Here is a 17,426-nt window from a genome sequence, read left to right on the forward strand (position 1 = left end):
AAAACAAATGGTTTTTGTTAAGAGTATCTCACAAATTCGGGGTCTCCTCTACCGGGAAAGAAGACAAAATATTCTTATATACAGGACGTGATGAATCAACACATTTCTTGTTAATCTTTGAATGAGTTTATTTCTCTATTTTCATTAATTTATGTTCTATTTCATTAATTTATGTTCTATTTCATTAATTTATGTTCAATATAAAAAGAATATAGGTATAAAAAAGAGGCAGGATTTAGAAAAAGTCTGCCAGCCCAAAAGGACTGTAATTCCTAGTTCTGACTGATAAGCATAAAAACCAACGTAACAAGAATCAGCAAGAATGTGGCGTACAAGTACCTTTTCCACTAGGGTCCCCTTTTCCAGGGGTCACTAGAGAAATGACTGCTTCCTGGTTTGGGAAAGGAAATGCACAAGACAGACTGGGAACAGAACACTGGAATTGAGTGGGAATTTAGGAACTGAGTTAAAAGGGCTGCCACTGACCAAAGGTGAGGCAATTAATGGAGAAAATAGTAAAAATGGGTTGGAAGACAAATTATGTTTAGATCTGAGTTTATAATACTTAAAATTCACTGGTCACCTTTGAACAATGCTAGGGGACCAGCTTGTTACTTTGAAAATTAGTTAAAAAAAAAAAAGTACTTATTTGCCTTTCCTATACAGATTGTATCCTATGGTAACCGAATGGTTGATGAGGGGATGTTTCTTTTTTTTAGAAGTATTCCAGCAGGGGAGTCTGGGTGGCTCAGCCAGTGAAGCATTTGCCTTTGGCTCAGGTCATGGTCCTGGGACAGAGCCCCACGTGAGGCTCCTTGCTCAGCTGTAAGCCTGCTTCTCCCTCTGCCTGCAGCTCCTCCTGCTGTGCTCTCTGACAAATAAATAAGATCTTTTTAAAAAAGTATTTCAGGGGGCGCCTGGGTGGCTCAGTGGGTTGAGCCGCTGCCTTTGGCTCGGGTCATGATCCCAGAGTCCTGGGATCGAGTCCCGCATCGGGCTCGCTGCTCAGCGGGAAGCCTGCTTCCCTTCCTCTCTCTCTGCCTGCCTCTCTGCCTACTTGTGATCTCTCTCTGTCAAATAAATAAATAAAATCTTAAAAAAAAAAAAAAGTATTTCAGGGCACCTGGTGGCTCAGTGGGTTAAAGCCTCTGCCTTCAGCTCAGGTCATGATCCCAGGGTCCTGGGATCAAGCCCCACATTGGGCTCTCTGCTCAGCGGGGAGCCTGCTTCCCTTCCTTGCTCCCTGCCTGCCTCTCTGCCTACTTGTGATCTCTGTCTGTCAAATAAATAAATGTTTTTTTTTAAAAGGTATTTCATAGGCCCTGGAAAATGTTCTTTTCAGAAAATTCCAATCTACATGTGGTCAAGAAATGTGTACACTCTTGAACAGTGCTTTCCAGTACAAATATGTCATCCATGTATGTAACTGTACATCACAATTCAAGCTCAGTTTCAATTCAAACTCTCAATTTCAAGTGCCCAATAGCCATACATGTCTACCCTATTGGACAGGACATCTCTCACCACTAAATTATAGGAAATATGGAAACAGAGGAACATGCTGTCACAAGAATGCAATTAGGAAAAATCTGACTGGAAACTCTTCAGGAAAAAAATGACCCAATTTCTTCAAGTAATTGCAAGGGATGGGGCGCCTGGGTGGATCAGTGAGTTAAAGCCTTTGCTTCAGCTCGGGTCATGGTCTCAGGGTCCTGGGATCGAGCCCCGCATCAGGCTCTCTGCTCGGCGGGGAGCCTGCTTCCTGCCGCCCTCTCTCTCTGCCTGCCTCTCTGCCTACTTGTGATCTCTGTCAAGTAAATAAATAAAATCTTTTAAAAAAATAAAAATAAATTGCAAGGGAGAGACAGAGAGTATAAGAATACACAGGAAGAAAGATCTACGGATTATCAGAAACTTAGGAGACATCAACCACTAACAACATATGGATTGCACTTAGATCTTAATTTGAACAAAATGTAAAACACATGAGATAAGGAGATCTGAATACTGACTGGGTATTTGATGATATTAAGGAGTCATTCATTTCTTCTAGTGTAATAATGGCACTATGGTTAAGTTGTAAATGTAAGGGCCTGATTGGCCAGAGGGAGCCATTTTGTTGCAGTGAACTTAGATTGACCCTATGCAGTGAACTTAGATTGACCCTGCCCCTCCCAGAAGAACTTACTTGCAAAGCCTAGATACAAGGGCGAGTCAGGCCAGGTGAAGACATCCAATCAGAGGGGCGTGAATATATTTACTGAGGTGAGTTTAAATCCCATTGGCCACCTGTGTGTGGGCGGGGCTCAACCACCCCTATAAAAGTTAGTCTGTGAGGCTGAGGCTGGGGAGGAGTAGAAGAGTCCTCGGAAGAGTAGGAGAGCTGTCAGAGCCGTCAGAGCCCTTAGAGCCGCCAGCGGCCCCGCAGCTCCGAGCCACAGCCTCGCCGGAGCAGCCCCTGTCCAGGGAGCAGCCCTATCTGGTGAGCAGCCTCGTCCAGAGCGGCCACAACCCTTGGGAGCAGCCTTGCCGGGGTCGTCGTCACCTTTTCGTAAGAGACAGCCCTGACCGGTCAGTTTGATCCTTGATGCTTGGCGCGAAATAAAGCTTTGCTTGACCTTCGCTTTGTATCAGTCTCATTCCTTTGATCATGGACCCCAACAGTAAAAATATGTTTTAGAGCTACACCTACTAAATACTTATGACTATGTCTGTGATTTGCTTCAAAATAATCCAGAGTGGTGGGGATATAGATAAAACAAGATTGGCTACAAGTTGGAAGGTATTTGAAGCCATATGAGGGGTATATAGAAAAAATACTATTCTCTTTACTACAGAATGTTGGAAATTTTCCACGATAAATTAAAAAACACTGTGGTTAAAGATTACCATGACACTGTCCATATTTTCAGAAGTATAATTCGTTAAAGACACTATTATCTTTCTTTCTAAACCCATTTAGAACGAGAGGCTGCAGCCACTGACACCACACAAGGCGATAAGCCAGGAAGAACTTATAAAACAAAACTAACCAAAAGACAGAAATAACGTTTACTTTATTAAAACTTTGAGGAAGCTGAACGAGGAAGGAGGAAATAGTTTTTTTCACCTGGTGTTAAATGCCCCTTGGGTTCTGCTGAATCTCTGCCTCACGCTTGTGCGCCTCTCAATGGAGATGTTTTAGTGACAAGGCTGCCTGGACACTGAACACATCATACAATTCATCTTTTATTTCTACTCTTTCTGCATCTCATCAGAGAGCAAAAGGACACACAGGCCTATGGGGTTATGTGAGGCTAATCGCATTAGATTTTAAGGTTTATGAGCTTAGGCATACACTTGGCTGGCCCTCATATCCTATCCGTTAACTCTGAAATGCAAAATATATACATTTAACAGTGCAGATTTAACCAAAACAAACAAAGGTGTCAGCATCTTGCACCCCAGAGCTTCCAACTACATGAAATCATTTCCTAAGCTGGTGTCCTTTCCTGCTTACCCTGAGTTGGATTTACTAAGTTTGATGCTTGAGGTTCACCTCCTTATAGCAAATGTCTATTTCACAAATTTGCATTTTGGGGTGAGAATGTGTTTTGTCAATGCAAAAGTGTGTGCAGTGATTTGGTAGGCAACAAATCTGGGGGCAAAGGCTCAAGCTAAAAAATAAAAATGGTATTTATTCAGCTTTTTGGAAATATAAATAACACAATAGATGACAAAGAGCAAAATGAAATAAAACAAACCCTTGACATGTTATATGATAGATCATTTCCAGGCACAACAGTATTTATTAATGAATATCATAAAATTAATTTGATTTTTATCTGTTTTCCTCCCAGCTTTAACTACATGGGTGCTTCTGGAAGCTTGAGTTTCTAGAAAACTCCACAGCTATACCCCCCCTATAATGTGACTGAGTGAGGTTATGGTCCCAGTCCCATAGGGAAATAAATGTCTATCATTGGGGATACCGAACCTCTAGACCTCTGGGAACTTAAAAACCAGGTGTTTTTGTTAGGATCCTTCTAACACAGGAAAATGCAGCCGTTATCCATTAAAACACAATCTGATATGGGTAGAGGTTTTCCAAGTTCTCCGCAGGACCACCAGACGATTCCACCAAGCTTTTCTGGCAGCCTCGCCTGCAGCCTGCAGCCTCTCAAGGGTCACAAACCAAAGATAAGGCATTTCTGACCTTTCCTCCTAGAAGTCAGAGAGTTCTCTGGGTAGGGAGATTACGGAGATTTTGCATCAAGCCTGCCTTCACACTCAGTACCGGGGGAAAGGCTGCTAGGTCTACCCAGTGCACGCCTGTGTTGAGCATACTTACCCATCACACACAAGGCCGTTGAGAGTAAATGAACAAGTCACTCTGGACCAAGCCCCTTCAAAACAGAGGCAAATTTGGTGAACCAAGGCCACTGCCTGTTGTAATAACCCCAGTTCACCTAGGTCCCTTCCTGAAGAACCATATTAATCTCCTGATTCAAGAGGCATCTCTGGCCAAGACAGAGCACGCAAGGAAAACGTAACTTCTGGGTAGGGCAATGCCATATGGAGTCTGGAGGTTGTGGTTTAGTCTACAGCACAAGAAGATGGTGGCATCACTTGTTTTTAGAGCTGGAAAGAGCCATAGCTGGACCACAGTCCTGGAGCATCTTTACTAATGCAGCTTAATGGCCGTTGCCCAAATGTCGTTGCTGGGGAGCGGGGGAAGGACCCATCCTTGGGGAACGGAGTTGCCTTTGGGATGATCAGATGGCACCAGGTACTGATCCCAATCATGCCTTAATAAGAACATTGTAGAACAACAGTTTATTTCTGTTTTATTCCAAGCAACACGTTCAGCAACTAAATACTCTATTTCAGGACTTAGCTTTCAAATGACTGATGTACTAGTCTGCTAAAGAACTTGATTTCTAGGCATTATGCAAAAGATTGTATTTCTTAAATGTACATATAAAGGATAAAAAACTGCAAAGAACTTACAATCTTATGGATAACCAAATAATGAATATACAGTTGATCCTCATTATTTGCAGGTTCCGTATCTGCAAATTTGCCCATTCACAAAAATTCATTTGCAACCACACAATCATTATTCATGGTCACTTGCCAACATGCACGGAACAGTGAAAAATCTGAGTCCCTGACAGGCACATTCCCAACTGAAGTTGAATAAGGTGACGCCGTCTTCCTGTTTTCAACTTCACACTGTAAAAAAGTGTCCTTTCTGCATTCTCTTTAGTACCACATTTTCCACATATTTGTGCTTTTACTGGTGCCTTTGCTATTTAAGATGGCCCCCAGGTACACTGCTACAGTGCTAGCTAGCGTGAGAATACTGGGGTATGCCTTACGGAGAATACATGTGTGCTAGAGAAGCTATGTTGAGGCAGGAGTTACAATGCTGCTAGCTAGGAGTTCAATGTTAATGAATTGACAATATATATTAAATAACATGTTTTTAAAAAGAAATCCACATAAAACGATGTTATGTATTGATCAGTTGATGGAAAAGGTTGTGGCTTCAGGCTGACAGGAACCTAACCCCGTATTTTCCTGAGGGGTAGCAGTCCAGTATTCTCTAATTCACTACCTGCAGCTTTACAGAACATAACTACCGTGAATAATGAGAATCAACTATACTTATGTTCAGAAGCTAAAACTTGTATGTTAGCCAGAAATACGCTTTTCCCAGAACACCAACTTGGTATACTCCAAAGCATCATTAGAGCTCTGGAAGGAACCTGAGAGATCACTTAGTTCAGTGATTTTCAAACCAGGCTTTCAAGACTTCAAGGCCCCAAGCAGATGTTCTGGGGAATCTAGACAACAAAGCGCCTCCAGTCAATAACAGATGTAAACTGCCTAAGGAACCCGCTCATTCCAACTATTTTACAAATGGATTTTTCAGAAGACTGTCTCTGTGAAGGGCACTACTGCTCAAGTTTGAAGGCCACATTCTAGTCCACCATTTGCATTTTGTAGGTGAGGAAAGTGAGACCCAAGAGCGCTGAAAACTTGACCCAGCTCATTTGTAACTGCAGATTAAGATGCGACTCCTTGTTCCTAGCTCTCCTGGCTCTGACCTGTGGAACTCACAGGCCGGTATGGCACTTAAACAGTCTCCACAGGTAAGTAGGCAGGGAAGGTTTCCTACCCTTGGTCTACCTAGCAGCAGAAGAGAATCAGGAAAAGGAAGCCAATGCTTTAATACAACAGTTACAGCATGAGATGATACTTGTTGGGCAAATTACAACCTGAGTTTCAGTTTCTTCACCTGTTAAAACAGAGAGATCTACTTCTCAAGGACTGAGGACTAAAGGCATGTGTGGCATCCTTAGAACCTGGAAACTTTACATAAACCCGTAAGGAATTTAAAACATAAAGAGAGAGCCAGCGAGCGATATAGCAACAGACCTCAACAACACAAGCACCTCAAGGGCTACTTGCTACCCAGGGGAAAGGCAACATGGAGAGTGCCCCTCTGACCTTATCTGGATGAGGGCTGGCAGGGAGTGCTCGGCTTGGAGGTAATACTGTCGGAAGGGCTGCAAGAGGTGAGCGAGTGGGAACTCATCTGCAAAATAAAGGCATGTTACCGCATCATCATTCTTCATATTCACAGTGTATTTCTCCATGCAAGCTGGCTGAGCCTGTGACTATGACAGAATGACAATGTGGTCGAATATTTCATCTTTATCCGTGATTTCCAGTACACAGTTTAGGATTTCAAATCTTGCAGGTGCCACTTGCTGCCTACAAGTTCTTAGCTTATATTGAGTTCATCCATGAGGAAAAAAAAAAGGTGCCAATAGAGTATTTTCCTTTTCTCCTCTGGTTACAGAGGAACTTACCTGGATCCCCAAATAACTTGGACTCAATTTCACGCTTCTGAAGTAAAATCTTCTCTTTTTCTTTCCTCTGTTTCTTTTCTAGTTCTCTTTTCCTCTCTTCCTCTTGTTCTCCTTCCAACATGACTCTGAGGGCTCTCTCTTCAGCTTCATACAATTCAGAGCGTTTTTTAATTAGTTTTCTTAGTCGCTGAAGATGATGCTCGAAAGTCTCATCTGCTGAGGCTGGGGGACAGACACCTAGGCAGAGATCCAAATGGTATTTTAGAGAGAGTTATCTCTAAAATTTATCCCCAAATCGGCATTTTAGAGAGTTATCTCTAAAATTTATCCCAAAATCGGCGTTTGAGCAGACTCAAAGCCCCATTTAGGTTGCCATTTGCAACGATGCTGATGGAACTAGAGGGCATTATGCTAAGCGAAATAAGTCAATCTGAGATAGACAATTATTGTGTGATCTCACGGATATAAGGAATTTGAGAAACAAGACGAGGATCCTAGGGGAAGGGAGGGAAAAATGGAACAAGATGAAACCAGAGAGGGAGACAAACCATAAGAGACTCTTAATCTCAGGAAACAAACTGAGGGTCGCTGGAGTGGAGGGGGTGGCTGGGTGATAGACAATGCGGAGGCTATGTGCTATGGTGAGTGCTGTGAATTGTGTAAGAATCATGAACAACAGACCTGTATCCCTGAAACAAATAATACATTATGTGTTAATAATTAAAAAAGAAAAAAGCTCTACTTACACTATGAATTTGCTCAGAATCTGTAAATTCTAACCAATCTTCAAGGTTCAATTTGATCCTGAGTCTCCAGTTAGTCTGACCCCACCCTGGCTGACTTTCCCTAACTCCTCTCTCTGGATCATTCCACTTAACCTGATTTTATTTATTTCTAATGGTTTTGATCCTTTGGTTGGGCAATGATCTCACTAAAGAGAGGATCTCTCAGGGCCTGTGTGGCTCAGTCGTTAAGCGGATGCTTTCAGGTCAGGTCCTCGGGCTCCCTGCTCGGTGGGAAACCTGCTTCTCCCTCTCCTATTCCCCCTGCTTGTGTACCCTCTTACTGTGTCTGTCAAATAAATAAACAAAATCTTAAAAAAAAAAAGAGAGAGAGAGAGAGAGAGAGGATCTATCTTATACTTCTTCATTCTGATATTCCCATAGCACAGGCTCCCAGACCAACCAATAAACAATTCTCCTATTGACGGAGCCTGAAGTTCTGGGAGAACACACTTGAATAACGAGGAAGAAATACACATAACCAATCACACTGACCTCACAGTCTACTGCTTAGTGTAGGATGACCAAATATTTCAGTTTGTTCAGTTTTAGTATTGAAAGCCCAGCATCCTGGGAAACCTGGGATAGTCACCCTGATTTAAATGTGAGGTCAGCTAATAGGACAGTCAACATAGCTAGTGCCACAACTGGCAAAATTTGATTACAGACCAGTTAATAGGTGATATCAAAGGATTATTACTAATTTTTTTAGTGTGTCATAATTGCATTATAGTTGACTATGGGTATTTTATTTAAGTGTTCTGTTTTTGTGCACGAGTGAAAAAAATTTTTTAAAGATTTTTTATTTATTGAGAGAGAAGAGAGAGAATGAGTGGGGTGAGGGTTAAAGGGAGCAGCGGACTCGCCACTGAGCAGGGAGCCCAATGTGGGGCTCAATCCCAGGACCCCAGGATCGTGACCTGAACCAACGGCAGATCCTTAAATGACTTCTGATTTTGGCTAAGGTCATGAAATCAAGCCCCGGGTCACTCTCCCTGGTTAGTAGAGAGTCTGCTTCTCCCTCTCTTTCTGCTCCTCCCCTGGCTTGTGCTTTCTCTCAAATAAATAAATAAAAATCTTCTTTAAAATTTCCTAAGGAAATGTTTTAAAGTTTAATGAACACTTGCGTGGGTCACAGGTGTGCACTCACTACCACCGGCCCTGAGACAGAGAAGCTGCTGGTGATTCATCCTGGAGTGATGTGGGTGTGGGCCATCCACAAAAATTTTAAAGGCAAATGTATTTATTATGGAAGCATCTTAACAAGGCCAGATTCAAGGAAGATAAAAATTCACACACCACATACATAGTCAACAATTTTTATTTCCCCTGTTTTTTTTTTTTTTTTTTTAAGATTTTATTTATTTATTTGACAGAGAGAAATCACAAGTAGGCAGAGAGGCAGGCAGAGAGAGAGGAGGAAGCAGGCTCCCTGCTGAGCAGAAAGCCCGATGTGGGGCTTGAACCCAGGACCTGGGATCATGACCTGAGCCGAAGGCAGCAGCTTAACCCACTGAGCCACCCAGGTGCCCCTTTATTTCCCCTGTTGAGCCTGCAGTCATTTTTGCTCATCCGTACATTAGCAACGTCACACAGTTCAACACAGCATGTGCAATTTCTACATCTCCATTTCAATTCTCTACCTTCTTCTCCAGTCTTTATCATTACTGAATGTCTCTATCCTGTTTCATCAAATCAATGTACCATAATTTACTTAACAAGCTCCCTATTCCTGGACACTTAGGCTGTTCCAAATGTCCTATTATCATATACTGTTATAATCAATACTCTGGAACATGTCACTTTTTTCCTTCTACAGATTATTTCTCTAGGATAAATCCTCAAGAGAAGAAATGTTTATGAGTACTTCCAGGATCACCTAAATGTGGTATTAAACTGCCTCCTAAAAGAGCTGACTGATTCAGGCCTTTGAAAGTCTGATTGTTTTCTCCTTTAACCATCACCACTAAGTGGTTGCGGAATTCATTCTCCTATACTCACTGAAAGGCTAAAATTTCTCCAGGTCATTTTCTCCTAACTGCTTTGCTTGAACATGTTTCCAATCACTCATTACCAACTATAGAAACTCTACATCTCAAATCCATCTTCTATGAAGTGGCAAACTATTTTCCAAATACACACAAAATTCTTATGCACTGAGAAGCTCAAGCTGTCACTACTGTTTCATAATAATTTCATGATTGTTTAATTTCTTTACCTAGATCAGGAATTGGTAAACTTTTTCTGTAAAGGGCCAGACAGACAGTACTACAATCTGCCAGGAATATAGATAGACATTCCCTCAGTCCCCAAGTGCCCCCAGACCCCATGAGGAATGGTGGCCTGCTCCCATCTCAGGTTGCTGGGTCGGCACCACGAATCCATACCTCCATCAACCTTTCATTAATCACTTCTAATCAGCATAAGACAGATTGAGCAATGGCAATCCTCACCCACTCTTTCTCTTGATCCCATGTACTAACACAGTTTAGGTTCCCTCCACCCCTCCCACTCACTCCTCTGGTTCTTACAGGATCTACATACCAATGCCTTCTTTTCCCTTCAGTCCCCTACACCTTAGGGCCTAGTCCAATCTTTGAATCTTGGCAGGATGAGAAAAAAGCTGCTACCTCTCAAGTCTTTTTTTTTTTTTTTTAAAGATTTTATTTATTTATTTGACAGACAGAGATCTCAAGTAGGTGGAGAGGCAGGCAGAGAGAGAGAGGAGGAAGCGGGCTTCCCACTGAGCAGAGAGCCCAATGTGGGGCTCGATCCCAGGACCCTGAGATCATGACCTGAGCCAAAGGCAGAGGCTTTAACCCACTGAGCCACCCAGGTGCCCCTACCTCTCAACTCTTAAGCATGATTCTTCTCTTCTCTGACTAGGTCTTTCTACCCTCTCAGTGCACTTATGTCCTCCTCCCTGGAGACTGTTGGCTTCATTAAAACCTCCAACTGAATGTATCCAAATCTACCTTGCCTTCTACTCATCCTCACCAAAACTTGTGGTCAATTTTTTTTTTTTTTTAAGATTTTATTTATTTATTTGACAGACAGAGATCACAAGTAGGCAGAGAGGCAGGCAGAGAGAGGGGTGGGGGAAGCAGGCTCCCTGCTGAGCAGAGAGCCCAATGCGGGGCTCAGACCCAGGACCCTGGGACCATGACCTGAGCTGAAGGCAGAGGCTTTAACCCACTGAGTCACCCAGGGGCCCCACTTGTGGTCAGTCTTAAAGCAAAACCCTAACAGCCCTGTGCTCACCTGCCAGTCACAGGGCACTCCTGGGAGAAGTCATCTGATTATGTGATCCAGCGCCAGTACTCAACTACATCAGCTGCGCCTGTAGCACCTCCCTACAACCATACTCCCAGCAGTCTCTAGTTGGCTTATACTCATTCTTCACAGCAGTTATTTCAAACCTTTACTGCTCTCCTAAAGCCTTCCTTCTCTACGGTCTCTGAGCAAACCATCTATCCTATCTCAGTGAAAACAGGCTAGTAGAAAGGAAATCTCTGAACTTTCAGTCCCCATTTCACTCATCTGCATGACTACTCATCCTTGTCTCCTTCATTTTCATTCCAATGGAAGATGGATCCTTCTAAGGGCTCCTGGGTGGCTCAGTCAGTTAAGTGTCTGCCTTCAGATCAGGTCATGATCCCAGGGTCCTGGGATGGAGCCCCATGTTGGGCTCCCTGCTCAGCGGAGAACCTGCTTCTCCCTCTCCCTCTGCTGCTCCCCCTACTTTACTTTTCTCTCTCTGTTCGAATAAATGGATAAATAAAATCTTTAAAAAAGATGGCTCCTTCTACACTTAAGTTAATCCCTCTGCCTGGGATCAGAGTCTCCCTACCTCCTGCAGGACCTTGAGCCATCAACTGTCCCTCCTGCTTCTCTCTGACCCCCTCCCTCTATTCATTCCTTTGATGGGCAATGAAACGTGTTCAAATTTTCCCAATGACCCTAAGATTACCACTCCACCCCTCTACGCTGTCAGTTACTGATATTCCTCTCTCCTTTCTTCACAGGCAAACTTTTTAATAAGTTAAACTCACTGTTTGCTTTTCTTACCTTCTATTCCCTCTTTAGTCTAGTCTGGCTTCTACCAATACTGTTCTGCTGAAATGCACCCAGCACAGTTCACTGATCATCTATTGGGTATTAATATCCATGGATTTTCCTCAATCTTTAGGTACCATCATTACTCCTTACAGATGAGGAAACCAAGGCAAAGAGATGTCTGGGTAACCTGCTCAAGATAACACATTCTCTCTGGGCATTTGCCACTTTTCAGGAGGGAGGCGACCTATCTTCTCCTATCTCTGACCTCTCTTGTGGCCACACCTTTATCCATCTGGATTTCGACATTCCCTAGGATTTTGTCTTTTTGGCCCTCACCTCGCACTGTACAACTTCCTGCAGGTCATGCCTACTTGTGGCTACATGCTGATGACCTCTTCTCCAGGATGTACCACAGGCACCTCAAACTTACCATGTCCCACACTGAACTCGCCAAACCCAAGTCTGTTCCTCCTCCCATGGCTGAGTTCCCCAAGTTATTTACTTATACACTCCCTCTCTCCTTTATTCATATTTCTTAAACCCATTTACTTTTCTCCAACCCACCATTTGACCCTTAGTTCACACTCCCATATTATCCATGGTCAGACTACTGAACAGCCTTCTCAGTTTCTCTCCTCTTCTCCCTCCATCCTAGATGCTCCAAAACTTTCTCTGCTCCACCAGCACTAATCACCACTGTCATTTCACTTTCTGCTTAAAATTTTCAATGGCTCCCCTCAGCTTTCAGCATAGGTGAGCAGTCTAGTCTGGTCCCTAAGACACTTTGCAAGGTGGCCCTGTTTACATACCCAGCCTCATTCTCTGAGCCCTTACTTGGAGGTACACACACCTTGAAGGAAAAGTTTTAAGTATATAATGGAACCAGCAGCTAGTTACCAAATCATTTTACATTCAAGCCCATTAACTCCAGGGAAGCTGCTTTTTTTTTTTAAAACAGATCACAATTCCTCCAAAATTCCCTCCCCTTCTTTTGGACCAAAGTGAGGAAGACTAATAGTGAGAAATTACGCTAGGAAATTTACCTGGCAAAAGTTTACTGACCACTCACTTCACAGAGGGCATGGAGCAGGAGAATATTAAATAAAAGCCCTCGGGTTTTCATTCCCCAAGGAAGAGATAAGGGTAGACACCATAGATGCGAACTCCCCTTTGATTCATGAATGTGCTATGGGGTCATCTGCTTCTGAGGCCTGAATCTGAATCAGTTACTCTGAAGGCTGGCATGCAGAAGCTAACCACTTAGCTAGTGAATGTGCTTGGCTGAATCCACAATGGTCATATCCCAATGAAACTTTATTACGGGTCTGACTCACAGGTTCCATTTATATTTTAAAATACACAGGGGAAGTCATCTGCTATCACAGTGCTTGCTAATTTATGTGTTCTCAAATGTCCCTGGTGAATATCAATGGTCTACAGCCTACTAAATAAGGTAGCATGTGGTCCAAGCTAGGTGCAAGTGAGGAGGAGGTCACCTCAGCTCAAATCAGGGAAGAATGGAGAATGTTGCATGTGTATTTAGTTCTGAAGGACAGTGAGAGCTTAAAATGGAAAAGATGGAACTGAGGGCCCTCCGCATGAATAGACTGGCAAGAGCAAAGATTAAGACAGGCAAATGTTCAAAGCACAACTAGGGATCTTCTAGAAAACCAGTGCTCCCTCTAGAGGTAAGAGGAGATGACTGAGGTTTTATGATCCAAAAGCATGTAACCAAGCGGAGGACATCATACAGTCTGCAAGGCACTCCTTGCCCTGTCCAACCATTCACACCTCTTTAAATATCAATGTTTCAGGTTGGAAACATATCTGAAGGAGCATGCCGAGTTTCAAAACCTCCTGATGAACCTAGTGAAGGTAGGATAGCTTTTGCCTTGGTACATGGGCAAAGTTGACCAGCCATGCCAACCTCACTCAGAAAAGTGTGGCCAGGAATGCCTGGGGTAGGAATGATGAGTCAAAGGAAAGGCAGTGTATGGGTTCCCACACCTGTCTCTCTTTTCAACCTTGGCAACCAAGGGGTAAATAAAGTCTGAGGCTTCCTGCTTCAAAAGTTCTGAGGTACTGCTGACAAGCTTTATTACTCTATTGGGTGAAAATAAAAAAATTATCAAATATTTTTCCTTAAAAAATGGCAGGGGGACGGCGATAGGGTAAAAAAAGAGACAGTGCAGGGCAACAGAGGAATAAATACAAGTAGAAATCCAAAACCACAGTTACCCTTTCTTGCTGCTGCCTCTTTCCTGAGTTTCCTCAATTTCTCCAAGGCCCGAAGAATGTCCACCATTCTTTTGGTGTCTGCTTGTTTTTTCCTCACTTCAGATAAGACACCATCAGCAGCAGCTTTAAGTTCCTGCTCCTGGAAAAAGAGTCCATGAGACAGACTTAGTTTTTGGAACAACCCTACAGCAGAGAACAGCTGCCTAGCAGCGAGCTTTTGAAGATCAGACAGTTGCAAGGTTAAGAGTTTCTACTGATCTCCCTCACAATTTCCTACACTGGACACAATTCCTCTCCTGCACTGTTCCAGTCAAGGGATTATTTTCTCTGCAGTTTCCATGCAGGTTCTGATCTTTGTTTCTTCCTTGGAATTTGTTCAAATGTAGTCCAAGGAACACCTGCACCAACTTTAGGTTGGAAGCTCTCTTATTAAAAATGTGGACTCCTGGGGCGCCTGGGTGGCTCAGTGGGTTAAGCCTCTGCCTAAGGCTCGGGTCATGATCCCAGGGTCCTGGGATCGAGCCCCTCGTTGGGCTCTCTGCTCAGTGGGGAGCCTGCTTCCCTTCCTCTCTCTCTGTCTGCCTCTCTGCCTACTTGTGATCTCTGTCAAATAAATAAATAAAGTATAAAAAAAAAATGTGGACTCCTGAACCCAAAGATTCAGACCAGGTGGGAAGATAAGGAATGGGTTAGAAAGGTCCAGGACTCCACAATTCTGTCAGTGACACACAACATGCATAGCTTGTACTCGTGTTCTTAAGTGCCCAGGATTTTTTGACATGAGCGCCTTTCAAACACTGAAGACCCTATCCTACTCTTCTTAAGTTGGTTCACATGTAGACAAAATGACTGGTTCCTCAAACCACCACTCACAGGACCTGGTCTCCAATCCCCTCAGTGTGGATAGTAAGAAAGATCATTTTGCCTAAAGCTCTCTTCCCATCTATCAAATAAATGCCTGTAATTTCACCATTACAACCACACCATACTGTTCCCCTCTTCTGCTTCTATTAACTTCTCTACCTGGAACTGCACCTGTTGCTCTCACTTGGCTTTGACATCTCCTTTAAGACTCAGTTCAGATGTCACAGTATCATCTACAGAGTCCTTACGCTGGATATTCCTTCTCTGGGTTCCTACAACACCTACAGGTGAAACCCTAACACATACCATGCTGTATAGACATGGTCCCCATGAGGCTCTAAGCCCCTCAAGGACAAGCACTATATCCTATTCACCCCTATCACCATCACCAGGTCTGGCACATAATGGGGCCTTACTAAACGTCTGTAGAACTGATGCAAACTCCTTTAGATTATGGTGTTGCTTCCACGTATTCTCCTTTAAAACACAGATACTCGTGGAGGTGTGAAGACAAAGCTCGCCATCATATTTCAGGGGGGAGTTATTTCAGATTCTAGGGCAGTAACAGACACAAGGAGGAAGAGGGAGGAAACCCTAGCTGGTTGTAGAGAGTGAAGGGAGTGGAGGAAACACCTAGAGGCACCCAGAAGTAATGAGAATGCCTTAAACAAGGATCTGACCAATTTCCATTTCACCATGGCCCCTACAGAAGACTAACAGGCTTCGAAAGGAGACAACATGGGCTCAAATCAGGAGTAAAACTGCTAAAAACCAGCTGTGTGATTGTTGGCAAGTTAGTGTCTCTATGCCTCAATTTTCTAATCTGTAAAATGGCGAGAATACGGTTTACCTCTAACGGTTGTTACAGAGATTAAAAATCTGGCATATGCAAGGGCTTTAGCAGAGTCTCCAGTACGCAGTAAGTGCTCAAAAACACCACTGTTAAACATGGGGATATGTGGTTTAAAATTCCTAAACAAAGGAATCTTGGGAAAGGCATCACTACTGCCCCATTAGCCAATTAGGGTAAGGCACCAAGTGCTCTATATTTGTATTAAAATCAGCAGACCAATATAAGAAACAGGAACCCAGATTTTTGTTCGCCTTGAACATTAGTTAAGTAGAACATTGTAGCAGGAGACAGGACATTTGTCATCCCTGCAACGCCACTGCGTAATCCCAGACCTTGTTTACAGGACTCTCAGTGCACCTAGAGCATTTGTGTTTTGTACTACATGTCATTTACATGCAATCAACGTGAAGATAGGAGGTCGGAAAGCCTGGCTACCTTTTTATTTTAAGGATGAAGAAAAGGAGGCTTAAACATCGGAAACGACAGCGCAAAGCCTCCCGGCCCTTCAGGTTCCAAACATCGTTACCCCCAACCACCGCGCAGCTGCGGCTCTTACCCGCTTCTTCTCCTCCACCTCCTGCACGCACTTAACCCTCCAAAGGTCGATCTCCTGTTCGCGCTCCACTGCTCGCGCGGCCTCAGCCTCCCGCTCGGCTTCGCGTTCCCGGGCCCTCTCGCGAAGCCGCAGGCGGCGGCGCCGGACCCTCTCCAACCTCCGTCGCGCCTCACCCACATAGGCGGCCTGGGTCAGCAGCTGTAGTCTTTCGGCGAGTTGGGCGCGCAGCGGCGCGGCCTGGGCATGCAGCAGCACCCAGGCCGCGCCATCGGCCTCGGCCTCGCGCAGGGCTTGTCCCAGGTCGCGCAGCCGCCGCACTAGGTGCAGAGCCCCGCGCAACTGTGCACGCACTTCGCCCAGGCTGGGCCCGGCGGGAGCGCGCGGAGGCACCGGGCAGCCGGCCCGCCGCGGGGTTCCGAACACCGCCTCTAGCCACTGCCGGTCGCGCAGGCGCTGCAGGGCCGCATCCCCAAGCACGTCGGAAGGCGGCGGCGCCTCAGGCCAGTGCGGGCTCCAGGGCGGCCCCGGGCCTGGTGGCGGCGGCCGCGACCGCTCGCCACCGTCGGTCCCCGGGAAGGGCCGGCACTGGGGCGGCGGCGGAGGCAGCGGCGGTGGCGGCACCGGGTAGAAGACGCTGCCGCCGCTACCGCCGCCGCCGCGAGAGGCTTCCCCGGGGACCCGGGGCTGCAGAGCCAGCGGGGGCTGGAGGAAGGGGGCGGAGGCCCCCAGAAAGGGGCCGGGCCGCTGGGGAAGAGGCGGCGGGAAAGCCGGGGAGGGCAGCGGCGGTGGCGGACAGCCGAAGGGAGCGGGAGGCGGCGGCTGCGGAGGCGGAGGGCCTGCGCGACCTGGGGCGAAGTAGGGCGGCAGAGCCATATCCACCTCGGAGGGAGTCTGAGCAGTGACAGGAATTTGAGTGGTTCCCCTAGAAAGAGTGTCTTCCGGGGAGGAAATGACGTAGTACACGCGTGACGCCAGCAGGATGCGCCGGGCCCCGAGAGCCCCAGGCGGGTATGGGCATTCCTTCAGTTCTTCAATTTCTAAGTACTGATCTTGAGCATTCTCGGTGGGAGCCAGCTGCACTGCAAACATTGTAACTGACAGATACAGTTTCCCGCGTGAAACTACCTGTAAAGAAAACACATTAATTACGTAGTTGTGCAAACAAATGCAAAAGTGCAGCGGTGAATGGAAGTACTACCAAAGAGGAAAACACT

The 17,426-nt window shown here is 45.1% G+C and overlaps 1 protein-coding gene across 1 annotated transcript; it reads right to left on the reverse strand.

Annotated features, from left to right (window-relative positions):
• Positions 1–3,650: 3,650 nt before the first annotated feature.
• On the reverse strand, positions 3,651–17,195 carry PDCD7 (programmed cell death 7). Its single transcript, XM_047738154.1, has 5 exons — positions 16,213–17,195; positions 13,940–14,078; positions 6,861–7,097; positions 6,496–6,583; positions 3,651–4,787 (listed from the first exon to the last, which is right to left on the reverse strand). The coding sequence occupies exons 1-5, from the start codon at positions 17,083–17,085 to the stop codon at positions 4,664–4,666; spliced, it is 1,461 nt and encodes a 486-aa protein (XP_047594110.1). The 5' UTR covers positions 17,086–17,195; the 3' UTR covers positions 3,651–4,663.
• Positions 17,196–17,426: the final 231 nt, after the last annotated feature.

The sequence above is a fragment of the Lutra lutra genome, chromosome 7 (assembly GCF_902655055.1).
Source record: "Lutra lutra chromosome 7, mLutLut1.2, whole genome shotgun sequence".
NCBI classification, from domain to species: Eukaryota; Metazoa; Chordata; class Mammalia; order Carnivora; family Mustelidae; genus Lutra; species Lutra lutra.

What these genes read in the sequence shown, in the direction of transcription:
- PDCD7 (XM_047738154.1), bottom strand. Translation starts at nt 17,085, where the DNA reads ATGGCTCTGCCGCCCTACTTCGCCCCAGGTCGCGCAGGCCCTCCGCCT. An exon ending in AGAGGCAGCAGCAAGAAAGG is followed by an intron (nt 7,098 to 13,939) that starts GTAACTGTGGTT and finishes ATCTCTGCCTAG; the next exon opens with GTGTCTGTCCCCCAGCCTCA. An exon ending in CAAGTTATTTGGGGATCCAG is followed by an intron (nt 6,584 to 6,860) that starts GTAAGTTCCTCT and finishes TTTATTTTGCAG; the next exon opens with ATGAGTTCCCACTCGCTCAC.